General features: G+C 42.4%; 1 protein-coding gene across 1 annotated transcript; it reads right to left on the reverse strand.

Moving 5' to 3' along the window:
• On the reverse strand, positions 1-27985 carry HTR2A (5-hydroxytryptamine receptor 2A). Its single transcript, XM_054811843.1, has 3 exons — positions 26494-27985; positions 21173-21373; positions 1-1257 (listed from the first exon to the last, which is right to left on the reverse strand). Exons 1-3 carry the CDS (start codon positions 26906-26908, stop codon positions 458-460), a joined length of 1416 nt encoding a protein of 471 aa, XP_054667818.1. The 5' UTR covers positions 26909-27985; the 3' UTR covers positions 1-457.

Here is a 27985-nt window from a genome sequence, read left to right on the forward strand (position 1 = left end):
TTAAAATTCCATAAAGTGCTCATTCAGTTAATCATAACAAAATTCCGTTGTAGCAAGACAAACTAGCTGGAGCCTACTCTGTGAGGACATCAAAGGACAGCTTAACTTTCATTTGCAAAGAGAAAATAAATGCGTAGGTTTCTTCACAGCCCATGTTATAATACCAGAAATTGCTTTTTTTTTTTTTCCCTTTAAGAAATATATCCTTTAGAATATTAAAAAAATAAGTTTAATAAAGCCCGTGCTTAAAACAGCCAAAGTACTGTATGAAAAAAAATTGCACATTTGATACCATTGCAACCCTGCTTCTCATCCACAGGATAACGTGAGGCGTATGTGACGTTATTGGAGGATGGATCTCTTGAACAGGGCTGATTTTCCTAAGCTGTAAGAGCTTCTCACAGCCAGGTGAAATTTTCAGCGTACGCACAGCAGTTGTCATGGCAGCTGCCAACCATCACACACCGCTAACCTTTTCATTCCCTGGGCTGATACTTCCCTTGGAGGTACCATCCAAATGATGTATTCCTATCGTGACCATCGAATAATCCTTAGCCATAATTTTTGCCTCTTTTTTCAAACTCTTCATTTGTGCTAGCTGGAGCTGGCTGGAATTATACGCAAGTGCTGGGATAGTGTTCACTAAAATCAGCTGGAAAGGTTTCTTCTCCTCCTTGTAGCGACACTGAATGTAACGAGAGAAAGCTGAGCGGTAGGTTTTATTGAACAATGTATATACGAGTGGGTTTACAGCTGAAGAAAGGTAGCCAATCCAAACAAATATGTTAAGTAGTCCTCCAATGACGTCTTGATTGCATGACTCCTTGCAAATTACGGCCATCACATTGGTGATGAAAAACGGGCACCACATCACAACAAACAGAAAGAAGACGATGCCAAGAACCTTGGAAGCCTTCTGCTCGTTGCTGATGGATTGCATGGTTCTCCTCCCAGAAGTCCCCACGTCTCTGTTCAAAGAGCGCTGAAAGAGTTTCTCTGAGGAGAGGGAACTCTGAGGGAGGAAGCTAAATGAAGCAAACTTGGTCTTTGGACCAATGTCATTCACGCATAGCATAGCTTCCTTCTGCAGTGACTTGATAGTTAAAAAGTAGGTGACCACCATGATGGTTAGAGGGATGAAGAATGCCACAAAAGAGCCTACTAGGACAAAATTGTCATCCGCAAGTAAGCAGCTGTCTTTCTTAAACACTTTGGAGTCATCTTGTAGTCCAAAGACAGGTATAGGCATGGAGATACCTGAAGGCGGATTAGAGAAAGAAGTTAAACACAATAATAAAAAACACCATTTCCAATCTCCAAGAAAAAAATAAACAAAACATTCTTAGCTATACGCAGATATTTCTCAAAGAATTAATGGTTATAGGACACAAATGAACACTAACACATAGAGCCGCGATTGGTAGACATCCCAAAGCAAACTGAATATACACAGGGGAAGGAAAAATATTGCGTCTCATGTTTCAGCAGCAGCACAATGCTAACCCTGTTGTGACATTTTACTGGGGCCTCACTGAGAAAGGATGCTCTGTGAAACATTGGTCTTGCAGAAGCTGAGTTTCGTGAACTAAGCTGTGGTTTGCCAGGCTCTGGCTGCTACCACTGTTACAGGCTCCCAGCAAAGAAGGGCAGGGGAAGAGCAGCACTGGCATCACATGGGATTTTACAGTTGCTCTAATCTGAACTCCCTCTCTCCTTCAAAAAACCTCAGCCACAGGTAGAACACATTTGCTACCACCTGGTAGCAACAAAAGCATAACTCCTTATGTTCTTGGATCTTGGGACGCCTGTAGTGATCTCCAGACTTGCTCCTTGGTTCCTGCCACCTTGGCAGAGGCTTTTGTCAACTATGATCAAGATGATATCATGTCTTTCTTTTCTGGGATGGCTCAAGAGTGGTCTTGGGCTGCTTTTTGTAAGAGGATTAAAAGTGTGCTGGGTACTGGTTTATGGCTAGGTTGTGAAATACTGATTTTAGGAGGAAACATACATTTTTGTGGTGGGCCTGAGAGTAATCTTTCATTGAGTCTTTTTTCTTTTCTCCCTGTAATCTCCATACAGTCGACACAGTCTAAATGCTAAAAAAACTTTCCATAGCAACGGCTGGAGGAACCATGGGGACAAATTAAGCACTGAGATACACCAATATGAGACAGCCTGAGATGCGGTTCACCTTGCAGGACTGTGGAAGTCCCTTTACTGTATTGCCAACCACTACAGGCTGCCCTCTCAAAGCAGATCCCTGAAGGCAACAGCCACGCAAACCTTGCCATCCCCTGGAGCATGTGCTACATCACTGCCTTGTCATGAACGGCAAGGCCAGGTGATGAAGTCCATTCGCCTTGGACTGCTCCATCTGATTCAAGCCCACTCAGCCATTTCCTTGGGGACTTCTGCAAATGCTGCTAGCGTCTGATAAAAATCAAACAGCTGCTGTTTCTTTGGTTGTTGGTTTTGGGGTTTTTTTCATTATTTGTCTCCTCCCCTCCCCCTAAATGGATGCTGTCTCTCCAAGAGAGGCAACATTCAGACAGCAAAAGGGATGATGTGCTGTGAAGACAGCAAAAGTGGAGTTGTGAAGCAGGGAGCAACAATGCAGCCCTGTTTGGATAAAAGCAGCTAGGAGTCTGACTCCTTTGGAAAGTTAGCATAATCTGGGAGCTTCAGTCCCCTTTGCATCTTTGAACAGAAATCCCAGACTCTGCATTTGGCTTCTGAGGAAGAAAAAATGAATTAGAGAAGAATTTCTTATGATGTGAGGATGATGCTGTGCCCTAACTTAACCCCTGTGTACCTAAGAATGTCCCTACTGGTTCACAGATGAGTCCTGAAACTCATCCTCTCAATACCAGCACTTCAATGGTACCTCTACTTCCCTTCCTTTCCCTTCTTCCCACTCTGGTACTTAGACTGGGAGCCCATTAAAAGCACAGGCTGTCTCTTCATTCCACATATCTCCAGTGCCCAGCATAACAGCTCCAGTCCTAGAGGGAGGCTGGGGAGTCCAGGCACAGTACAAAACAATAACAGTAATAATAATTTTAGACTATTATTCTCTACAAGTGTTCAATTCTTTTGGTGCTTCTGGAGCTTCTAAAAAGCTCTTTATTTTTCTAACACTGTAGCTTATTTTATCCGCACAGCTTTGAACTGAGTCATGGCAATGCCTTGGGCCAATTTACAAGAGTACCGTTCTTATCTGCCCAGGGCAGAAGCTGGTGGAGAGCCTGTGGTATTGCCCTTTCTCTTTCTGTTCCAAGACTGCACAAGCCCTAAATGCTTGAACTTAGGCTACGTGAAGCCGATGGGTGAGGTGCAAACTCATGCAGTGTGTGGCAGCTCCTGGCTTGAGGTGATGGAAACCTCCACTGACTCCAGGAAAGCTGCTGCCTAAAATGGTCCGAGTCAGTCCGACTGACGGCGCGGGGGGAGAGGTCACCTGCAGGAGCCACATTGCCCAGCCACGACTGAGTAATGTGGGGTGCCAAACACCTCCAGGGAAACGGGGAATACTTTGAAGCTCCTTTTCTTTTTTGGATGAGTTGAAGGGATACTGAAGGCACCCGTTGCCTCCCAGCATTACACTTCAGCTGCATGAAGACACAGCACTAGTCAGAGCAATACCACGAGTTTCCCGTCCAATTCTGCCCTGTACCGATAACAGCAGGGCTGGTTTTTCATTTCATACAAGGACCTAGTGTGAGCTGCAGAGATAAAATAAACAATGGTATTGACAGGGTAAAAAGATGCCTTTCATAACTACAGACCTCATGGTTCAGTTGTATCAGGAGGCATGGGAGGAGAGTCAACAGCACTAGAAAGAGGAAAATTTTAGTGCAATTGCAAGCTTTTTCAAGTAAAAGGCCAAAGTCAGTTACAACTCCTCACCCAAAATACAAGGGCAGCAATTCCGCACCTGCTTTGTTTTGTTGTTAGCATCTTCTGGAAGACTGGCATCTAAATCCAGATTTCTGGCTTTAAAAAATGGAAATGAGCTTCAGCTTGTGGCTGGAGTTTCCACATTTTCTTGTGATTCCTTTGGAAAATACGGAAGTGCTGTTCACAGCAGAGCTGTAGCAGGCACTGCTAGTCATGTAAGCTTTTCTGAATGACTGCTCAAGACATCTTTCCCCTACAGCCACGGGTAAGTGGCCTGTATATAGTTTGAAAATACCAGAGGTACACTGGTTTGGTAGCAGAGAACATTGACAGCTATAATCTGCTTTTTGTGTACACCCTATTTCAGCTGATGTAGGGGAACCCACAAATGATATTGTGGCATTCCTGCATGGAATAAATTAACTTCCAGCCCAACTCTCTCTTTTCATATCTGTACAGGGATTAAACTTATTGCTTCTGTCCCCAAAGGAACAGAGTTTGTCCATCTTCAACAGGTAGCTTCTGGCTTCTGTAGCATGAGGACAGCAAATCCTAGCGAGGGCACAGGGACCAATTCAAAGGCAGTCACGTTTAAACTGTAAATAGAGGAACTTCCATGTGCAACCCACAACCCCTATTTTGACAGGATTTTTAGGAAGCATTATGTCACTTGGGTTTGGTCAAGATCAAGCTTGTACTGTAGACACATAAAAAGTCCTGATCTAAGCTGTATTAGCATTATTGCAGCTGAGTGAATTAATTCTTTAAAAATTGAACCTGACTGATCTACTTCTCCTTGATGATTCAGATGTATCATTTCTTGCTGGTTTTATTGTCCTTACTTTCCAGCTCCCTGCTCTTGGTGATTGTGGATGTTTAACAAGACACAGGCTGTGCCTATGTATTCAAATGTCAGGAGAAGAAAAGCAGTTCACAAGAAGGGATCACGCAGTGCTACCAGGTAGGGACGAGCAAGTATTTGGGAAATGGACCATGTACAAGCAGTAGATCTGAGGGAAACAAGTTGGCAGGGCTGTTGCAGAACAGCTATTCCACGTCCCTGGCTCCCATTAGCTTAAGGTCAGTCTGGAAAAAGTCTTGATATCCCCTGAGTGCTTTTTTATGGTTTATCTTACTTCGCTTCCAAATCAAACTAAGCTGAGACAAAGGAAGCACTCAGCACAGAATGGGAGCATCCATTCAAGCACTGGAGGTACATTAGCCACTGCGTTTCCAGTTGACATTCCCACTTATATCAGAACATTTTCCCTTGCGGACAAACCCTAAATACTATGTTCCTCTAGTAGAAGGTTTATATGTATAGCTTGATTTATACACAGGTGGCTGTTTCAAACTCTATGGACTTTAATAAACTGCAAAACAGAACCCAAACAATAAAGGTGAGTAATAAATCCTGCATTAAACCTCAACCCTTTGGGCACAACTTCAGAATGACAAAAGGCCCTTGAAAAAACCAAAGGTTAAGAAGTAAAGCAATAGCATCCTTCTTCTTGTTCTCTCAAAAAGCCTGGTAAAACTGACAAAGGTTGATTTAATGGTACACATTGCTGGCTTGCAAATCTTCAGAGATGTACAGCAGCCATAAAACCACTTTAACTTGACAGGTAAACTGTGTTTGCAGCTGTCTTGAGCTGCTGAAACTGTCAATGAATCAAAGTCAGAATTTACAATATGCCCTGCAGTATGGCACACTTGGGCTACTTAGGATGAAGAGAAGGAAGGGGTAGTGAACTGATAAAGTCAGGGTTCCTTCCGTGAAGTGTCCTTCAAGCAGAACCTGTCAGTCACATGCTTTCACCTCACATATATCCATTTCAATCGATTGGAATGCAAATGAGCACTACTATGTGCCTTAATAAATGTCTAAGGGATAGGAAATACCTTTTAGAAATGTCATTACAGTTTCTCAGCAAAATTCGGCACCTTTGTTCACCTTTGCATGAACCCAGCTCAAGTTTTAGCAGTCACATTGGTTCAGACACACTCAGGTTATGGGCCAGATCATGGGCCACTGCACAGAGATGCGCTGTGACACTGGGACCTCTGAGAGGATTGCTGCTCAGAGAAGGCCAATCTGTCCTTCAAGCAGCTCAATGTGGCAATAGTGTCTCATTTCTTTAGAAAAGCCCAAGCCTGGTATCTGGTGCCTTTCTGTACTCAGACAATGTTCTCCTTTGGTAAATCTACACATTCAAACAACGAGCAGCCATCCATGTATACTCACATGCTACCTCCCAAGGCATACAATGCATACCCTCAGTTTCATGTTTTATAAAGATTCTCTTGGTGCAACATGGCCATCACATCATTTTGAGTAGTTTGAACTGAAATAACCACACAACATAATATTTATTCCTTTGGGCTACCTTGGTGCCCTGTGTGGATGTTTGCTTGCTCTAGGAACACAAACCACAGTAAGCCACTGGTGGGGGGCCATAGACCATGTCCTTCTCTGAGTATTAAGGATGCAAATGTGTTTAGATCTTATATCGAGAGCTGGAGGTTAGCGACAGCTACTTATACGCTTTCACTTAAACATCTGCAGAGGAGCCGCTCAGCCTGGCTCCATGTCTCAGCTTCGTGTGTGGCACTCACCGTTATGGGAGTCATTGTTTCCCCAGAGTTGCCAACACTTAGCTGATTTCTGCACGGACCTGAAAATGTTATTTCCCAGTCATGACAAACCTTTCATGTTATAATTTTGTTGCTACCCAAATAGTGCCAGCCACATTGCCAATAGCAAGGTTGTGCGGTTTGCTGATGGGTGGCAGTGCAGAAGCAGAAATTTCCACCTGGGGAGAGGGGATGTTGAAAAGCTCTGGGTGGTTTGAGAATCACAGTCTGAATCTGCATCTAGTTAGCATGAATGTTAAAAACTGTCTGCCTTTCCCAGTCAGCGTAGCAGTGTCCCCAAAGTCCTGGGCTAGAATTTCTCCTTGCATGTGAGACAAGCACGAACCTCTTCCCTAATGCCATGTACACCTGTGGGTGGGAGCAGGAGTGGGTGAGGAGCTTTCTCTCACAAATCCCCATGTTAATGTTGGCTTTCAGGGCGATTTCCTCAAGAATAAAATGAGTCACAGTGCTGGTGGAGCATTGTCTCCTTTCTGCATCCCAAGAGGCCATCCTCACAGGACTGGCGTCAGAGCAGGTCCAAGGCATTTTTCTTATCTCTGGCTATAGGCCAAATCTAGTTTTTTATTCGAGGGCACGCACAGAGCTAGTTTTCTATAGCTTTCCCTTGGAACATTTTATTTGGTCACACATGTTCTATTTAGTACAACTGAAAGGAAAACTACTTTGTATTTAACTTCACATAGCAGGTATCAGGTAATACCTGGATTATTCTATAAATTTTGAAATGGATTTGTTCTTGGCAGCTCAGAAAATCTCTAAGGAAACATATCATTTAGCCTAGTAGGAGATATATTCAATTCTTTTTATGTGAGGAAATCATTGTAAACAATCATTTATACTAATATAATGCCATAAGTGATCTCTTTCACTTTTGAAAAACAACATCAGAAAGGTCTCAGTCTCTTCCTGATATGTTTCTCATTTATGTGCTCAGTCCTGAAACCCGTTTCTTACAAGTAGAGAGATGTGTCTGTCCAAATTAATTTGTAGGACTGTGATAATAAATTAAATAGAAACAGAATTAGAGGAGCATTACAGGGAGGACAGGGCAAGAAATGAAGGACAGTTGCCCCTTTTTGACCCAACTGATTAGAAACCCAGGGCTCCAGGGCGCGCTGAGAGAAAACTGCTGATGGAGTTGCTTAGTGCTTTGGTATGATCCTTTTCACTTACAAAATGTGGATGCAGCCCTATTTCCTAGAGGCAGCAAGAATCCAACAGCAGGAAGCAGTTACTTTGCTCTCGGCTTTAAGTGCTATTCCTGCCTACGCACACCTCAAATCCCTGTCCTTAGCTGTGCTGCAGGACTTGTTTACAGCACTTCTCTGTCCTTCGTGTCTGGTCTTTCTTATTTCCTTGCTGGATTTTCTAATTCTTCTGAGTATCTGTGGAAGGCACAACCTTTTGCATAGCAAATTTCAGTGGAGCCTCTCCACCAATACAGTCTTTGCTTTTCAGCTAATGACATTATCTTTGGTTTGGTCAGAGGCTTCTGCCAAGGTGCTTATTGGTTACCTCAAATCAAAAGAAGTTGTTATCCCCCTGTGAAATATGATTACCTGGTCACTAAAGGGACTAACAAACAGAGACATATAGAAGTCTGCATTTATCAAATAGCTAGAAAGAAAGAAAGATTTATAAATGTCCTGTAGAAATGTTTTTGAAAAAGGATTTAGGGACTGGGAATTTCAGACTATGCCATTCATGTGTGCAGCAAGGAGCAATGGTGAACAGACCCCAGTGGTTTCAAGTGAAAAAGGTGGAACAGAGAGTCTTGCTATTGCAAACAAACCCTCTTGGTTTAGTGCCAGCACAGGTTTGCACAGGCTGCCTCCACTTTCTGCCGACTGCGGTGGGCAGAGGGGCCTCCAAGGGGTAAGAAATTGCTGGACAAAGTTGTTCTGCCTGGTCTGGTCTTCCATAAGTGGGGTGGCAGTCACACTTCCTAAAGCTAGTCTTGGTATCTCATTTGAATATTAATTTTTTTTTTTTTTTTTTTTTAGATTTTCATAATGTGCTTGCAGTTATTCCCATGTAATCTCCTCCTTGTCCCTTGACTGCAAGTTGCCTCATTTTAACTGAAGCTCTGCAGTGCTTCTGTCTTTGTAGAGTAAAAATATTTCTGCTTGGAGTTAGCATACTGGTGACTTGCAGTACAGGACACCCGCAGGTAAAACTTTCACCTCTAGGGCCAGCATATAGAAAGAGTATGTTCTTGATCAGTGGAAAGCTCAGAAAACTGAAAGACTTTATCAATTTATGCAGAAATTTTCTTTTTAGATGACACTTATTCTTGAATTCCAGCTGGTTGTTTACTATAACATTTATATCTACTGAGGCACAGAATAAATAAATAAGAAATACCAAACTGCCCAGTAAATAAATTTTTGCACAATATGGCTAGAGAATAAAATAATGCGTACCACATGCCTGATTCTTTCACAGGTCTCCTTTTACTGTGCTTGCTTAGATCTCGCCGTCTGATTCTGAATATTTTAGTGATGTTAAGCCTGGAGAAAGATGTCAAAAGACCCCAGCCCTAGACTTGTTAAGTGTGTCAGCTTTTAGATAAAAAGTAAATGTCTTTGCATTGTGTAGATTACTGTGCATAAAAGTCATTATAAATGCATCTACAGAGAAGAAGAGGGAGGCAAGAAGGCATCTGGGCTTGCTTTTGCAGCAGAAGGCAGGACAGAGCTGTTTAGCTCCAGGATGTCCAGGAGGTTAAAAGCCAATAATAGACACAGCCTAAAAATCCTTTTCCTCTTTACTGGTCCAGAGGAACCCACTCAACCTGATCTCCAGTAAGGAGCATGCCATTGTGCCACACAGAGCAAACTTGTTCACCTGAGAGAGCACCATCCCTATGTTCCCCAGGTGAAAACTTAGCCCATCCTTAGACACGGGACAAAGAGATGTTTATGGGGATGATTCAGAAGTGTTTTGGCACCACATTGCCACGTCGTAACCAAGATGAAATTGCTCCTCCTTTACCCTGCTCAGTCCCGTGGTTCCCAGATGATGCTGAGGGCACATGGACAACTAGTGTCAGAGTGGCAATGCTGAAGGAGCACTGAAAGAAGGGCAAACCCCACTCCATACAGCCATCTGTATGGATGTCGTAACTAACTTCTGCTGTGAGCTAGGCTAGGTTAGATTTGTGTCTGGTAAGAGGTTTCTTCTTCTCATTAGCCCTCCCTCAGGCCAGCTAAGTTCTCATGGGGAAGTGCCTGAAGAAGGGGAGGTCAGGGAGACCTGCCTGCAACCTCAGGTGCATTTTAAAATCTGAGAGTATGGAATATGACAAGGAGTGGAAAGGCACGAGTAGTCTATATCCTCCTCAGCTCAGAGGCATGTGGATACCACAACATGTCACGTTAAAAGAAGCAGGGCTGAAAATAAGCACTAGTTTCACATGGACACATACCCATCTGCATGTGCCCACATACCTACTCAACTAAGATTGTCAGCTTTTCTAAATAACTGAGTTACAAGCCATGTTTTCATGATCTGAACTCATCACTAATGTTTTTACTACTTATATATCAGCCTTGTTTTGATAACTGGATGTGTACGTCGTTACAAACATTGACAATTCCCTGAAGACCAACAAGGCCAGTGCTGTGGAACCTTTAGCCTGCAGTTTGGCAATGCATCAGTGCTGCTCTATCTGTTAGCTCAAAGGAGATGTCCTACCCACTCTCAAGTGGATAGAAGAAAGGGCATAGGGTAGCAGTAGAGATTTCTGCAAGTTTTGTAGCCCTGTAGTTTGTCAATAGCATTTATATTTTCATATGGGTCTGGTGAAGACTCCTGGGAGGATTCCTCTGCTTGCACATCACCCTGATCTCTATCCCAGCACTCCCAGCTGGGACGGTGGCTCTGTATTTCAAGGGAGGTTGACAGGGTACTTGGCCCCATGTGCCAGCCTATAATTTAAATGCATTATTATTTAGAATACCAATTTATTTGCAGTCTGATCTTTGGTGAGATTGAGACTGGTCGCTACCCCCAAGTCTGGAAAGAGTGGAGAGTAAGGCGGTGTCTGGCTAAGCGTGGACAGGAGGCTGAGGAAGCACCTTGCCTGGGGGGTGCTGGCTGAGCAGAACCGAAGTCTGAGGCAGCCAGGCGGCAGCTACAGTCCTGCTGTCAGCTGGGAGTCAGGGGGGAGCTGGGCTTCACGTCCTCCTCCATGGGACACAGGCTGATGACGGCTGTGTAACCACTTCATCCACGGTGATTAGAAGTGATTAGAAATTACTGACCTTATGAAAAAGAGCTGAATATTTAGTTTGAAAAATTGCAAGAGGTGCCATAGGTATGCAGCTTAGCTCTGCGCAGAGGGACAAGGTGCAGCTCATTCTTATTTAAAGCTCCTGGATGGACAAACCTGCTACTTCTGTGGCTCAGCAAAATGCAGCAGAGGAGGTCAAACATAATTTTTCTTTTCTGTGTACTCAGTTAATGTCATTTAAGTTGCATTGGTGTAAGTTCCCTATAGCAATGGTTTAATTTCTACCCAAAAGAAGTTACAAATTCATGGTTGTCACTGGCTTTTGTAAACATGTTAATTTGAAAAGGAAAAAAGCGTCTAAGTGGGATCAACTCCAGCCACTTGTGATATCCCTCTTGTTTAGCAGAGGATCTTTTTGTCCTCCGTGTCAGGTGGCTTCACAGTGTTCACTGCTCAGGCCCCTAAGAGAATATTTGAGGATAAGTGTGCTTTGAGAAAGGAAGAAATACCATACATTTGTATCAGGATCTTCCCAGATCACACATTATCAGTCTGCCTTTTTAGCTATGAAGCTCCTGAAGGCTCCTCAAGGCTAACTTATTATATGCTATACATGCTACATACACAGTAATGCTTAAAAAAAAATAAAATAGTAGCAATAAGCTGGAAATTATGGAAAGATCGTATATATTCCATTATTATAAGCAACTAATGTGACAGCTCCTGGAGCAGTCTAGGTGACAAGATCCTCTACTATCCCGGTTTTTACACTTCTGGGATTTTAATTATTACTTTGTATGATTTGTTGAATGCTGGTAATTTACTTAACTCTGCCTTAATCCTCCACTGAACTGAACAGAGATTTCTGTTGGTCCATCTTTGAGATATCTCCAGCAGTGTTGTGTAGTTTAACAGGAGACTGAATGTAACTGTCAGATAAGTTGTTTAACATGGGATTTTTTAGCAACAATTTTGCACGAGGCCTGAAGGGCACAGACAACCAACACTATAGTTCATACAGATTTTCTAGAGCTCAGACCAGGTCCCTCCTTAATCCAGATCCTTGTCTTGTCTCTCCGTGTCTCCTTTTGTGGTTGCTTGCAGAGGCTGCCGATTAAGCAAATGGTCAGCTTCTTACTAGATACACAAGGAGACTGCACCAATGGCTGATACGATGGATAACTTGGAAGGAAAAACAGGATGAGAAGCAGCTTAGAGACTTGCACAGGTCTGAACATCATGATTCGGGATCCTGTGCTACGTGCTTCACTGCCCAGCCAGTGGTTAATGCCCTTCACCCTGACTGAACTGCTCTTTTGTCAGGTCAGTCAGTGCCCTGCTCACAGCTAGAAGATGGCAGAGTTGAAGAAGAGACGAAAAAGTAATAGATCATATCTGCCCATATTTCCCATCTACAGGTGTCTACATAGGTGCTATAGCATAATCCCTAGGCTTATCTTTCTGCTAAATGTCACAAAGCACCTTGGAAATGAAAAATAAATACATGAACTGCCCTTGCAACAAGAAATGGCTACTCTGAATGCTGGAGGGAGCTCCTCATGTCCTGCAGTGGTATGCAAGGCAGGGCTCGTTTTACCCCAGGAACGTTCAACCTAAAACTTTGTGCACGTGCTCGTAAGGAGAAAGTTACGCTGCTCACTCAGTGCACCTGAGACATAAAACCACACAGTATTTATCTCAGGATACTCACAGTTCATCTCAGCCTATTACCGTAGCAATAGTGGTCAATTTGACATTTTAAAACTCAGGTCAAATATAAAATCATAATGAAGGTTATGTTCTGCTGAGAGGAAACAAGTCTTCCCAGTGGGTGTGATTTACTTGGAACATAAATGCAGGGCTGAATATCGTGAAAAACACAGCTCCAATTTTGATCAGCCAGAAAAGACAGCTTTCATTGCGATGCCTCATCCTGCTTTCAGAACATCACAGGAGTTTGAGAGGCTGTTTTCCATCAATGACTCTGGAGGACATCATAGGAAAAATCAGCTGACAGGTATTTCTAAATTTGTTGTAGGTAATTAGGAATATGTTGTCTCAGCTCTGACAAAACCCCTGACTTTTATTAGCTGGGCTTCTGCTTAGAAATGATGCCAATGGCATGGGCCAGAAAATGCATGGGGAAAGTTAATTGCAGCCTGAGTGTGCAATAGTTTGCAATGTTCCTGCTAATTTGGCTAAATGTAAGGATTTCATTTTAAAGCAGAATTCTCTGATATGTTTCTTTTTCTTAACATTATAAAATGCAAAATCTGGCTTAAATAAAATTTAATTCTTTAAAATACATAAAAGAAGCTGTGAAATTGCTCTGTATAATTTTAAAATGACTGAAAACTTCTTTGTTCTTGATGTTTTCTTTTATGCAATATGGTGCTACTTTAACAACACAATTTTTAATTCAGAAGCGATTAAATGCAATTACAGCGTACAGATGACAGAGTTTATAAATCCCAATATGATTTCTTGTGCACTTCTTTTCTGCTCATTTATATTGCATGTGGCTTCTGCTAAGCAGAAATCCCAAATCCTCTGATTAGAGATGCTCAAGTAATTTCTTGGTCAATACAGGATCCCCTTTTGAGCATATACTGTCATAGAGATCTGCCAGAAAAAGATCAGAGCAGGCCCATGAACATGTCCTTTCTGCATTTTGCAACATCTGACATAGCACTTTCTGCAGAGAGGGGTATCTTCTGGTGGGACCTAAACTCATCCTTCCACTTCTGGATGGGGAACCCATTCTGGATTCTTTGTTGTATTGCACGCTGTGCTGAGTACACGACTGGCTAAAAAAATATAGGCTTTCAAAGAAAGAGGAATAACTTATCATAGGCACTGTACTGCCACTGCCTTTTTTCTTAAAACATTCCATTTACTCTGAAGTATCCTACAAAGAGAGACTGGCTGATTATAGGTCATATTGCCAACCAGGAACAGTTACTTATTCATTCATAGAAACCTGATAATAGGACCAGCCTGGTCCAATTGAACTTAATGCTTTTTTGCCAGTAGCTTGAAGGGGAAGAACATGGTCCTTGTGGTCTTCAAAGCAAAGACAAGTTTAAAAAGAAGAAAAAGACAATGAACAAATTCTGTCATCAGTACCTTGGCTAATCACGTTCTTTCCACATAGCTCCGCTATTAAAAATATAGCTCTATCATTTAAGGCTTGCCCTTAAAAGTAAAACCAAAGCAGAAAGAAAAGCCACACATCAGTGTTGTGACCATTCCTCATTCCTTTTTTCACCTGTAAAGCAGAATGTTTCTTGCAGAAGAGGAGCTCACAAAATGGGTGTGTGCCTTTTCCATAGGCAAAAACCTTCATCTCCTCCTGACAGTCAGGTAATTACACAAAGAAAATGGTAAATGTATACCTAACAATTATTATTCATATGACAATACATATGTACTGGTATAATGTATTCTTTCCCATCCAGAAGTATGCCACGTTGCTCAATGTCTCTGGTTTGGAAATGTAGACCTATGGATTTTTGCATCATTTCTCTCTGTGTTTCCAAATTTGCATAACTTAGAAAGCAGTTCAATCATTACCACCTCCTTGTCAGATACTGAAAAAACCATATACAAGTTCAAAATGCGAGCTTTTTTAACCTTCACAGTTACGAGAGGGAGATATGCATGGTAAGCTGTTGGTCTGGTGGATGAGATGTGTTCACTCTTCTGGGAAGAACAAATCAAGCAAAGGATTCTGTTACATGGGAAATATGGGAATAATTTACATCAATGCGGAAAGCAAATACGATATTTATGTCTCTTTCTCAGAACCATCTTAAGTAATGTCTCATAACCAGCATCACAGCACTGAATGTTAACTTGCGCATGAAGTGCACATTTACTCATTAGTTGTCAGGGCCAGTGGGGTAATTAGTGTGGCAATGAACTTTCTACTGGCATAACTGTTGCTGACTACAGAGCTTCATACATTGTGTCTCTATAAAATAGTACAATGAAGACCCTATTTCTGTGAGATGGTGATGAAGCTCTAATAGTTTTATGAAATTTTGTGCCATGGCCCTTCATTATAGTTAATGCAAATTTCTCTATATGTTGTGTTACAATTTTTGACAACATCTTTATGGCATTTTATTTTTTAGTTGCATCTACATCCACAAATGGGAAAGGTCCCAGGGGATTGCCCAAACACAAAAACTGTAATGTTTGCCCTTGAGATCCTCCAGCTGGAAAGAGCAAACAGCATGTTCACTCTCTGGGAGATGATTTCATGAGTATGATTAAAAAAGAAGAAAGAAAGAAACATTGAGGAAATTATTATAAATACTACTAAGAATGCAAAGCCAAGTTTTCCCGAGAAGAAATGGAAGCGAATGACTACATGGTAAAGAGAATAGTGTAGCACATATTTCAAGTTTAGCTCCAGCACTTCCAAATTTAGGTGCTCAACATTAAATCTATATTGTTGGAGTACAGTGCTGTCTGCAATTATTTGCAGTTTTATGTATTTTGGCAGTATATTCTATGTTATAACAAGTGTTTTTTTCCTATGCCAAGCCATCCCTAAATTAGACTTGAATTAACTGGCAAATTAGAAGTGTGTCATCTGGAAGAAATGAAGGAGATGGTGGATCCAGAATAGGGATTCCCAACCTGCAAACTCTTGGCTATTTGTGCCTTTTGAAAATAGTAAAGGGACTTTCAAATGAAGGCTGTTCTTGGCAGAAGGAGAAGTGAGCTGAAGGAGGCCAAAGCTGTCAGCAAGCCACAATCCAGAGACACTGGTAGGCGTACTCTCCAAACCCCGGCTGCTTCCCTGGTCATTCGTACTCTGTAGGACAGCAAGAAGTCACACAGAGAAATTGCAGGCTGCTTGAGAAGGGGCTATGTCAGCATAAAGCTTCCCACTGCCAAATTATCAGAGGGCTCAGCTGCGCTGGGCTTGCTCCGTGCACCTGGAGGTAACTTTTTGCATCTTCACATGGTACAGTATTTCTCTATTTTTGAAGCCTCGGAAGCAATGGCAAAATTTTAAGAGTGCTATGCGGTGGGAGATGCTTCACCAGCTTCATCCAGCTCCACTTTGGACTTTTTTTCTGCACGAAAAGTACTGAATAAATCTAAGTTGTTAGTGACTGGGGAAAGCAGAGACTGCCTGAAGGCAGTGAACAGATGTGTAGGCTGAGTGAGAAATGATAAGAGAAGAGAAAACTCAGCTAAGAGGATTTGGGCTTCATCAAACTTCACATTACTTAGACCATTAACAGAGGAATAGAGAGAAATAAGGACTGAGGAATGAGATATATATAAGGGCTTAACATTCATGACTGTAATCCTTTTATGTGGCTCTTTCAAGGAGTTTTAAAGGAGAGAATGATGGGTTGTTGGCCTCTTGCAGAGCAAGACGTTTCTTAGGCCCACTTAGGACTCAAAGGTGCTTTACCTGCATTTTTCAGCATAGGCTCTGTTTACACTTTTATAGATTCCAGTTAAACGCTATTCAAAATTCAACTCTATTTTTTCTAGGAAGGGGAAATGCTTGGGCTTTTTACACCTGTTCTCAGTAATGACCTCTGTGCTTTAAAACAAATGAAATAATTTTCAGGGTTTAATGGGCTTTTGCCTTCAACAGCTACAAATAATCTAATTATCTAGCCACTCTGGGTCCTGGATGATTTAAGAATTAAAGACACGATTAGAATCTGTTACAGTAATTAGAATCCATTTTAAACCAATTGCCTGTGGCATTACATGGTCTAGTGAAAGAAAGGCTGCTGGCTAAATGCTCTTCTTCCACTAAATGCAAAAACAAATGTTAGTACAATTTTTTTTTTAAAATCTAAGAAAGTCAGGATACCAGAATTCAAGTAAATCAGATTATCTGTCCTTTTTTATGCTGTTTTTTAAATACTTCATGTATCACTGAAGCCAATGGAAGGAGGACCACTGATTGGTCTTTGGATCACATTCACTGAATAAATTTGTGAATTTAGTGAATAAAAGGAAAATTACAAATTTAGTGAATGAAAGTGTTATTAGGTAAATTAGAAGTCATAATGAAAGAGACAAGGATAGATTTGGAAGCTCTAGGAGAACTTCCTCATGCTCCACAAATCAGCTAGAAGTATTTGCAGGAGTCAGTGAGCAGGCGGATAAAGGTGATCCAGCTGATATAATATTCCTGGATTTCCAGAATGCTCTGACAACACTGTTTTGTCAAATGCTGTTAAAGAAATTAAACTCTAATGGCAGAAGAAGAAGAAAGGTCCTCTTGTAGGAAAAGGATGGGTTGAAAGACAGAAAACAAGGAGTAGGATTAAATGGTTTGATTGCACAGTGAGGGTAGTAGAAGGTAGTGTCCAACAGCCCTCTGTGTTCATCAGCCCATCCGTGACCTGTATGCGTGGACACTGGAACTGAGTAAATGTGCTGGCAACACACAGCTGTTGGCTGTAGAGAATTGCAGAAGATCCTCATAAATCTCAGCTAATGGAGAGCAAAGTAGCAAATAAAATTCAGTGCGAAGAAGTAAAGAGTTGTACGTTAGTTGGGGGGAACTCTATCTAGATATGCAAAATTATTTGTCATTACTCAGGAAAGAGAGGAGGGCCATGAAAATGGTCAGAGGGTTGGAACATCTCTCCTATGAAGAAAGACTGAAAGAGCTGGGGTTTAGCCTGGAGACAAGAAGGTTCCAGGGAGACCTTATTATATCCTTTCACCGTATAAAGAAGGCTTATAAGAAAGATGGAGAGAGACTTTTAACCAAGGCCTGTAGTGACAGGACAAGGGGCAACGCTTTTAAACTGAAAGAGAGTAGGTTTAGGTTGGACATAAGGAAGACTTTTTTTTACAATGAAGGTGGTGAGACACTGGAACAGGTTGCCCAGAGAAGCTGTGGATGTCCCATCCCTGGAAGTGTTCAAGGCCAGGTTGGATGGGGCTTTGGGCAACCTCGTCTAGTGAAAGATGTCCCTGCCCATGGCAGGGGAGTTGGACTGGATGATCTTTAAAAGTTCCTTCCAACCCAAACCATTCTGCGATTCCATGATTTTGGAGCCACTGAACTCAGTGTGCAGGGATGGTCCTAAAGACTAAAAGAAAGGCAAGACTTACTAAGGTGGGAATTGAGAACAAAGCAGAAAACATTACTACACCACAGGAATTCATGGTGTGTCCATGTCTTGAATATTGTGGTCTGGCCATATATGTCTCCAAGAGGATGCAGAAGCACTAGGAAAGATTCAGAGGAGGGTACGAAGATGACCTGGGCATGGGATACTGCCACACAAACAGAGCCTAAATAGACTGGGACTCAGCCAGATAAAGCAGTCATTGAAGGGGGCTATGTGAGAGGGTGGACTAAGGATTTTGACAGTGAGGGAGCTACTGAGGATCACTGATCAGCAAGTTCCCCCTCTTCCCCTGATAAAATGAGCCTCTACACAGGGAACACGATGTCTTTCATTTCTTCCTCTTGCTTTTTACCCTCTGTCTCATACATCATGAAAATGAACAGGGCATCAGCTCAGCTGCAAACTGCAGGAGCAAGGGGAAGCCAAAGGATATCTAACTGAGGCTGGAGGGCAAAACCTTGAGAAACTCCCACCTCTCCGAATTTGTCAGTGGGATGGCAGCCACACTGTGCGCTGCAGAGAGTGTGCTGTGCCCAACTCCAGCTCTGCCTGTGCCTGCTATAGCTATGTGAAAATGCAAAGAGTTAAATAATTTATAGCCCTGCCACTCTAAGTAGTACTGAGAGCCTGGAGACTGGTAAATGACACACAGAGCGCCTCTTTGTTCAGAAACCATTTCCTATTAGTAAATGCTGATGCACCTCGTTCTTTGGAAACCATTTCCTATCTATTCTGAGTTGGACCGTGGCAAATCAGGAGGACAGGGTCAACAACTGACTGACAGCAAGTTGTGTGGGTCATCTGGGATCTATCAAGGTTTCTTATAATACTGGGATTTTTCTTTATTCTATTAGTATAGCAATATGCCATGGTGCAAACTCAGCCCAGCCTGGCAGTGACTAGGTCAGCATCTTCTTTATAGCTTGCTGTGTATTTGCTTCCCTGTCTGTCCTCTGGAGCACATCACATTTGCCAGAGCTCATTCACAACACAGTTGCCAGGCTGGGAACATACCTGTTTTCCTTCTGCTCATCTCCCTATGCCCCCTTGCTTCCACAGGACTAGCAAACCAGCTCAGCACCACTTCATTCCTGCACACCTCAGTGTGCTTGCCTGCATTCACGTATATCTATTTAACCTACTCGCTGTTTTGTTGACCATCAATACTCACTGTTTTGATGGTGATGTGTGCATGAGATGGATTTTACCCTATCAGCCCACCTATTTTCCTAACATCCACCATTCCCTTACATGTGTCTTTATCCAGCTGCAGTAAAATAGAACTCTGTCCTCTTCACTCATGCCACACTTGAGTGCTTTCCAATAAAATAAGGGGTTGTATTTTTCAGTTATTTAAATAGAGACCGTGTTGCTATCACTTGCTGTAGTTATAACAAATAACATCTGTGTCTCACCTGATCACAGTTAAAAGAAAATTCTCTAGAGAGCAGAAAAGGTGTTTTTACAATCTGTAAGTTATTATCAGTTATTACTGCAAAGAGTAGTCCTAACTTTTGAAATTAAATGTCAAGATATCAAAGAACTAACCTCTCCTGCTAGAGGACATAAACCATGTTCTAACTAATAGGGCTTAAATAATATTTTTTTCTGGATTCATTTTAATACTGAGCCACTGTATAAGGAAAGATGCTGAGCAGCATGGACCACTGGTTTGCCCCTGGAATGGTCATTCTGATCATTCTGTGAATTTATTAGTGTTTAAAAAGCAAAGCACAGTAATTTCATACAGGCACCACACACAAATGCAGACAAACACAGTACATACAAATTTAAGGAATGCTTGACTTTTTTATGTTATATGAAGAATGGACTGAAAATGCTTCCACTTAGCAATGTCCAAGATTGGAAAAACTGGACAGATTAAGTAATATGTTCTCTACTGGATCAATAAGAAAAGTGACTGTAGAGATATAAGGTATGATTCATTTCATGTAAACTAAGACATCTACGTTTGAGTTGCTCTAGGCTTCCTTTATAGTTCAGAGCTAGGTATTTTTAGAGTGGAGTTCACCTGGCCTGTGCAAGACATCTACATCTCATCGGCCGAACACACCCCAGAGCCACACGTGATGCTGTTGAACCTCGACAGGTCTTGGAGGATGCAGATCTGTCCTGTTGAGAGAGGGCTCCCACTATTGCTGTGCTGCAGAAGATACAGCTAATTCAAGCCATAAATATCCTAGACTGCTTTTTCTCAGATTCAGGGCCAAGATCAAGTGGGAGGCCAGGAGGCAATTCAGAGTGGCTGGCAGGCAGCAGTGTTAAGCATCATCTCTTTTCCTTCCCCTTGGAAGAATGGTAATGGATTACAGTTACCACTTGCAATAATTTATATTAGCCAGGGAAGTTGCTAATTGCCTTTGATTGCTGGCAACACTCATCTCTTCCAGGGCAAGAGAGTGAATTTTTCCTCCTTCTGAATAAGTGAACTGCCAATGCTTGGGGGGGACTATAAAACCAGCTGAGCTGAAAGGGAACTGTGCTTTCAACACATTGGAAAACCATTGCCCCAGGTGTGTGAGGAAATCCTTGATGGCATCAGACACCAAGCTCTTTCCACCTCCCTCACTGTGAAAATGCTCTGGCCTGAAGGTGCTGCACCACAGGAATGGAAGAGTGGCACTCCCATGCCTAGTTTTGAGCCCCTGGGTTTTGCCAGTGCAAAGAGAGATTTGTTGAGGGAGTCATTCAGGGCACCTATTTTAGGCTGCAACTCTGAACCATCCTTTGGGGAAACTTCTCTCATTTATGGTGTACGCAGAGTATCTAATGCCTGCTAAATGGGATACATACTCTACCCTATGCACCAAGAAAGGCAGAAGAGATCTGCCCAGAAGAAACATCTCAAAGCAAATTATCCTAATAAGAAGTTGGGAACAACTGACCTAAACCAGGGAAATCTTCTTTTTTCCAGTTGAGGTGATTTTTTATTTTCAGATGTTAAGGTAATGATGAATAATCAATAACAGAAATAAACGCATCTTTAAAACAAACTTGAACCCAGCAGTCCTATCACTGATGCATATTCTTTCAGTGACAGTGCTGCTCAGTTCTCCATTTCCCATTGTCGCTGTTGATTTCCATTGCATAATTACTACATTGCAGCACTTCTTAGACTGTGGCAAGCAAAATATTGCAGGCAGAGAATGCAGTTCTATACTGCAATATATATGTCAAATCCTCTCAAAGGCTAGAAATCTGCAATTACATGCTGAAATATTGCCTCACTTACCAACTGATATGGTCCAAACAGCAATTATTTTTGCAAAAGCCTTAGTTCTTGAGTTAAACCGGCTGTGATGGATGGGGTTTCGAATGGCAATATAGCGATCCAGTGAGATGGCGCAGAGATGCATGATGGAGGCAGTGGAGAAAAGCACGTCCAAGTAGATCCAAACTGCACAGAGCTTTGTAGGTAGAGGCCATGTGTATCCTGCACAAGAGAAAGTTGACATCAGCTAAGAATGCAGCATACATATTTGTTGTAACACATATGTCTTAGCACATGTATCCTTCTAGGAGGAGCTGGTAGTAAGTGATGCGTTCAACAGAAACTGCCTGACACAGTTTTAAGAAGCCTTTTTTATTTGCTTGCAACCTTCTAACTCTGTAGCTTTTGGGATGAACTCTGCTTCTTTCCCAGCCTACAGGCAGTGTATGTTTTTTTCTTTTTAATTCTATTTGCATAATGCTAATGCTTGATGTTATAATTAACCATTTCTGGCAGCAAATCTATGGAAAGAGAAGCAATTTTGATATTGTAAACCTGCGAGTTCTCAATTTTGTTTTAGGACTTTCTATCCACGTAATTACTGCATTATTAACACCTGCTGATATATAAAGCTGCCTAAATTCAGAAACTGAAACTTTAGATTTAGCGGCTGCTGAAGAAAGAAATGTATTTTGTTGCATACCAGTGATATTTCTCTCACCTGTCTTTAGGCACCTACCACATATTTAAATAAGGATATTTATCCTGTATCAATGAATATTGATAGGCTCTTCCAGAGAGAGCAATCCAAAGCAAGCGCATCAGTGTTTACCAGTATCCAACCTACATCTTCTTTGCTGCAAATTAAGCCTTCCCTTTGCCTTGTTCTTTCCACTAGCCATGAAGAATAATTGATTGCTGTCCTTTCTGGAAGCTATTGGAAGATGGCTATCGTGTCTCGTCTAGTTTTTTTTTCTTTTTCTCTTCCAGACTAAGCAAAGCCAATTCCTTTATCTTTTGCTTACAGATGATGCTTTTAAAACTATTGTGCTTCTTGTTTCTCTGCCCTGGAATCTATTTAATTTATCCACACCTTGCTTATCATTTGGTGACCAAAACAGGACTCAGTACTCTTGCAAAGGCCTCCTGACTAAGTGAAATACAAGATTGCTTCACAGGTCTTGCAGGGAATGTCCTTACTTACACAAGTTGGAATGATGAGTGCCTTTTGTACAAAAATATCGTACTAGTGAGGCATGCTTAGCTTATGATCCATTTTGACAGCTAGATCTTGTTCAACATTCCTGAAGCATGGACAAATTTTCCCAGCAGTAGTTGGTTTTCTATCTTTTTCCTAAGCTGGTATCTTTGCATTTATCCTCACTGGATGTTATTTGTTCATTTCAGACTTCCTCTTCAGGGGTCCAGATGATTGTTGATGATTCTGATCCTGTCTCTCAGAGTGCTTGTAACCTCTCCCAGCTTGGTGCTTTCGGAAAGCTGTGTAAGCTCACACTCTATACACTATGCAAGTTGTTAGGAGCAGACCCAGGCTAAGCAGAGCCCTGCAGAATCCCCATTCAAAGGCCCTTCTAGTCCTGCAGGGAACCACAAATAACTCTTCTTGGAGCAAGTTTTGCAGTTATCCATGTCCTTATGTTGTGGTGATTTGATTTAGACCATATTACCTGAGCTGCCCGTGACAGTGAGGCATGGAGCAATGCCGAAGCTGGTATTGTGAGAACATGCTAGTGTTTTGTGGGGTGCCTGTCTCCTTTGGAGATACAGTACGAGATTTGCAACAGTAGGAACAGAGGGAGAGGCAGAGGAGCTGAGCCCATGCCTAATTAAATTTAGTCTCAGTGAGCACTGAGGAGACCTGCTTCTTGGTGCTCTTGGACTGCTATGATATTAGCTGACCCTGACAAGCCATACAGCACTTATGGATAGGTTTTATCTTGTTTTCTGGTCTTTCAGTGGGGAATCTGGTCTCTGGAGTGTGTCATGTTGAGGGTTGGCTTTCAGGGGCATGTCTTTCCAGCAGCATCTCTCTGTCAGGCCAGGACAGTTTACACAGGGAAAAGCAATAAAGTATTTTTACACTTGACAACATGCATTTGTTCTCTTGCTTCAGTGGCCTTTGGGAATGCATATGTCATATCCTTCTAGACCGCTTGTCCTTGCTCTAAACCTGGATGGGGCAGGGATAAAACAGCATCCCTCAGATAAACTACCTTGGAGACTACAGGACCAACAAAGGGGAAAGTACATGAGAGGAGCCAACTGTGGATACGATAGGAAGTAGGAAGGGTGTAGGTAACATCCTCCAGGCAGGCCTTGGGACATTTTATGTGGGATATGGTGCAGCGTATCTTTACCTTAGAATCATAGAATCATTTAGGTTGGAAAAGACCTTTAAGATCAAGTCCAACCATTAACCTAACAGTGCCAACTCCACCACTAAACCATGTCCCTAAGCACCACACCTATACGTCTTTTAAATACTTCCAGGGATGGTGACTCAACCACTTCCCTGGGCAGCCTGTTTCAGTGCTTGACAACCCTTTTGGTGAAGAATTTTTTACTAATATCTAATCTAGACCTCGCCTGGTGCAACTTGAGGCCATTTACTCTCATCCTATCATGCTGTGCCCTGGGCACTGCCCAATTCACCCCTCAACATATGCAAGGGGACAAAAAAACAAACCAAAACCAAAAGATGGCTGCAATTTAAAGACTGGATAGGCAGGGAAAGTTTTAGAAGGTCCAGGATTTCATGTGGTCCATTAGAGCTCATGAAGTCCAGGGGCTCATATGAGGGAGTCCCATCCAAGGGATAGGCAAGTGATGCTTGTGCATCTATACATTTTCAGGTTGAGAGGCTGAAAGGGAGGGCAGGTAGCACCTAGGATGAGTTAAGATTTTCTTCCTGATGTAGCTAGATAGTAGCATCCAGGAGAGGAGAAATGTTTTCTCACAAGGCCTTTCAGGTAAGAAGGCAAATAAGCCAAGCTGGCCAGGATGGCTGGGCTGCTGCTTGTTGGTGACAGGAGTTATGGGAAATTGTTTAGGGTGAAAGGCTAACAAAGTGCTATAAGGAAAGAAGAGTCAGAGAGCTTGTAGGCACAGGCAGTACTGAGGAGGCCCTGTGCACCATCCTGCCTTGTCAGAAGCACATCAGCTGAGGCCGTGTCTGGGGTCAGGAGCCCTCTGAAATAACTGGTCCTTTCACTGCAGCAGGGAGTCACACAGCATCTGCCAATAATCCCGACAGCTGTTCCACACTGTTACTGTCACCCCACTGCGTGGGACGAGTCGATGAGGCAGGAGCAACAGGCATCCATCATCCTGTATGTTTTTGGGTGGGAACCAGTGCTGTTGTTCAACACTGTGAGCTCTCTGCTCGGTGGGCACATCTACCTCGGCAGGACTTGCTGGGTGTCTTTTTTCCAGCAGAGGCTAGTGCTGCTGGGTGGATGGAGAAGCCTGCCTGGCCCAAAGGGTGTAGGCTGGTGTGGCTGCCAAATGGGAATTACCCATAAAAGCCCCGAGGCTCTCAAGAAGGAAATCATCTCTCTTTTGAGCAAAACTGTCGCAATCCTCCTTCAAGGGGCTGCGAGGCAGGTGGTGGAGCACTATTGTTCCACAGCCTCAGGGGTACCCTGGCAGAGCGAGGTGGGTGCAAAGGCCCCACCATAGGGCTGACAACATAGGTGATGTGGCTGATGCCAGCTGCATCCTGGTCTTTCTCTGGGTAGCTGAGGCCAAGCCAATGCTCCGGTGTAAGGGGAGGTTTCCCTCTGCACCACCACTGGTTATCCTGGAAGCTGATGGTGCACCACGCTGAGACAGCTCTTCTGGTACCTGCGTGCACCACCGGGTGATTTTTCACCCCAAGTTACCCACAAAGGCCTCCCCTTCCTGACCTTGCAAGGGAAAAAGCAGGGAGGGATGAGGCAAAGCCAGCACACTCCCTCCCCTATGGCTTTAGGTGCCCTGCTGCTCCTCTGCGCCAGCGATCGCAAAGGACTGCGACACAGCCTTCCCCCCCGTGACGAGGGTTTCGGCTTTGCTGCGTGCAGGAAATCCCACGTCCCGACCTCCAAATCACTTCCGAGCCGTGGATTTCGGACGCCTCGTTCCTCAGCATCGGAGCCCGGCCAGCAGGAGTCCCTGTTGCATGTCTCAGGGAATCACGCAGGATTTAAAAAGGTTTTGCTAATCTCACACTTCGGACAATTTCTGCTCCCCCGGCTCTCTCTTACGCTGTTTCTCCCACCAAAGGTAATTGCACCACTAATACAATAAATCACTGATGCCAAATACAGTTTGCAAATGCTTCTGAGGGCAATCTGTGTAGAAATACTGACATTGGGAAATAAACCTCCAGTTTTCTGGATGAAGTCTCTCTTAAGTCACAGGCTCATGCTTGGACCTTTAGTCCCAAAATAGTGAAGCAATAGAAATTTTTGCAGACAGTCTCACTTTCCTCCTGACTGTCTGGCTTCTCCTTGAACTGTAGCAATTCAGTTGTGGCACTGGAAAACTCATTTCTTGAGGTTTAGGGATTACAACAGCCTGGCAATATTGGTACTGAACACGTAGGCTGCTGCTTTTTTCTACGTGAGCTGTGCTGCAAGTGATTTTGGTGAAAAATGAGAAGAAAGATCTGCTATTAATCACCTACAAGGGTATGAACTGTGAGTCATTATTCACTTAATTCTTAAAAAATTTCTCTTAAGAAATCACAGCTTTGCATTTTAAATGTTATTAAAAAGCAGGCAGAATTAATTCCCATTCATTTTTTTATTCCCACAATATTTATTCCAGCATTTGCTGTTAAGTAAATGTCTAAGCAGGGTATTTATGTTAAGAAAATTATTTACATTTGTATTACTTCATTAAAAAAAAATGAAAGGGTTGCCTACTTTGAATCTAAAGGTAGTCATTAGTGCTTCTGTGCATATTTGCAAAGCAAAGTAACTGGCAGGACCCTACATTCTCATTAGGAATACTGAAAATTATGAGCCGGGGAAAAACCTGAAAGAATAGAGAGAACAAAGCATCTTCATATACACTTTGAAACAATTCATCCAGCAACTGAGTAATAAACTAATATTCTGGACTGTGTTTAAAATGCCTGTAACTAGAAATATAAAGTAGGAAAAGATTCAAGTACTTCACCTATTCTTACATCCATTAATCAATTACATATATTTCAACTTGTATGGAGTGACTACAATTTTTTCTAATAAGAGAATGAAATAATAACAACAACAACATGTGCATGCAATGTTTAAAGCTTCTCAATACATGCAGTAGGTTACACAGTTTATACTCACCGTACAGTATGGTTAACATTGACACAGGCATGACAAGGAAACCCAGCAGCATATCAGCTATCGCAAGTGACATTAGAAAATAGTTAGTGGCATTCTGTAGTTTTTTCTCCAGTGACACAGCCATGATGACAAGAATATTTCCAGCAATGGTTAAAACAATCACTATCACTGTCAGCAAAGCTGGCCAGTTTTTCTGTGAAAGCTGAAACAAGGAAGAGTAGCACGGTGGACTCATGCTACTTTCACAGGAAAGATTGGTTAGGTTTTCAGAGTCCGCAGTCAAGTTAAAGAGATGTGATATATTAATCTCTCCAGCTCCATAAACATTTCTGTAGAGTCTTCTCTCATGATTTGTTTGTATTAAGGAGTTTGCAGTTGGGTTCACAGAGCTCTCCTCATCACAAAGAATATCCATTGCTAAGTCCGAAACCAGCAAGATAAATAGTGAAAAATAGGAAATTATCACCCTTTGTCACCATCAGGCTTTATATTCCTCAGCTGTCCATGCCAGAAGTTGAGGGAGCAGAATCTTTTGTCAACTCTATTTTTGCCACTAGCATGATATAGAAAAGCATATCAGAATTACTCCAAAAGCTGAAATGTTTTGTTTTCAGTTCCATAGGAAGTCCAGTGTTGGCATACATTGAAAATCCAGCTGAAAAGCAAAACCAAGCTGTAGGATACAAAATGTGGACTTGAGGCTTCACAGAGCAAAAATGTTGGAGAAATAGAAGAGAGAAAACTTTTGCAGCCACTAGGACTCCCCTCTGGAGCTACATCTTATTGCTATTGGTAACTGTAATCACACAGTTTTAAACACAGCAGTATTAAAATAGCTTGCCATACAAAACAGCAGAGCTGACGCTTCCCTATTAAGAAAGTTGATTAAAGATTCCATCCAGCATCTTTCTCTTGAAATAATTAGATATGCTCTTATTTATAGTTCTTCTTCCATAATACGGCTAATAGTCTCTGACTTCTGTTGTATTTCAGTATCATTTTCAGCCACATATCAGAGATTACACATTCTGCTCCATGCTGATCTTTGTAGCTAATCGTGCCTTTTGGCCCAGCCTGGCTTCAGAATGGAAATTAAACGACTAGATACTACGATAAAAACATACAATTTAAGGAAGACTTACATTGTACTTCAGAGCCCACTCTCAAACTGCAATTAGGTGCGCTTTGTACCCTGATTTACCATATTCTTCACTGTGTTTAGCCAGTTTTGTGTCCTTTTTCTTCAGCCTCTTCCAAAATGGTGGTATTTGGAATAGTTTTTTGACTTCTAAACTGCACACTTGAGTGAAGCCAGTTCCTGTGCTGCGAGGCTTGCTCTTTTCTTCTGAGAGATAGGCTGCTTGCCGACTCTTTCCTTGTGCGTTTCCCCGCCTCAGGGCAAGCTATATTTAAAGTAATAATAATATCAGAGCCCTTCTCGAAGTGACACAAAAGAAAGCACACACACACACACACGCGCGCGCGCGAGAAA

The sequence above is a fragment of the Grus americana genome, chromosome 1 (genome assembly GCF_028858705.1).
Source record: "Grus americana isolate bGruAme1 chromosome 1, bGruAme1.mat, whole genome shotgun sequence".
In the NCBI taxonomy this organism is placed as follows: domain Eukaryota; kingdom Metazoa; phylum Chordata; class Aves; order Gruiformes; family Gruidae; genus Grus; species Grus americana.

Coding starts and splice junctions, on each gene's coding strand:
- HTR2A (XM_054811843.1), bottom strand. CDS start 26,908: ATGGATATTCTTTGTGATGAGGAGAGCTCTGTGAACCCAACTGCAAAC. Junction 21,374..26,493: donor AATGTTAACCATACTGTACG/GTGAGTATAAAC, acceptor TCTCTTGTGCAG/GATACACATGGCCTCTACCT. Junction 1,258..21,172: donor TGTTTGGACCATATCAGTTG/GTAAGTGAGGCA, acceptor ATCCGCCTTCAG/GTATCTCCATGCCTATACCT.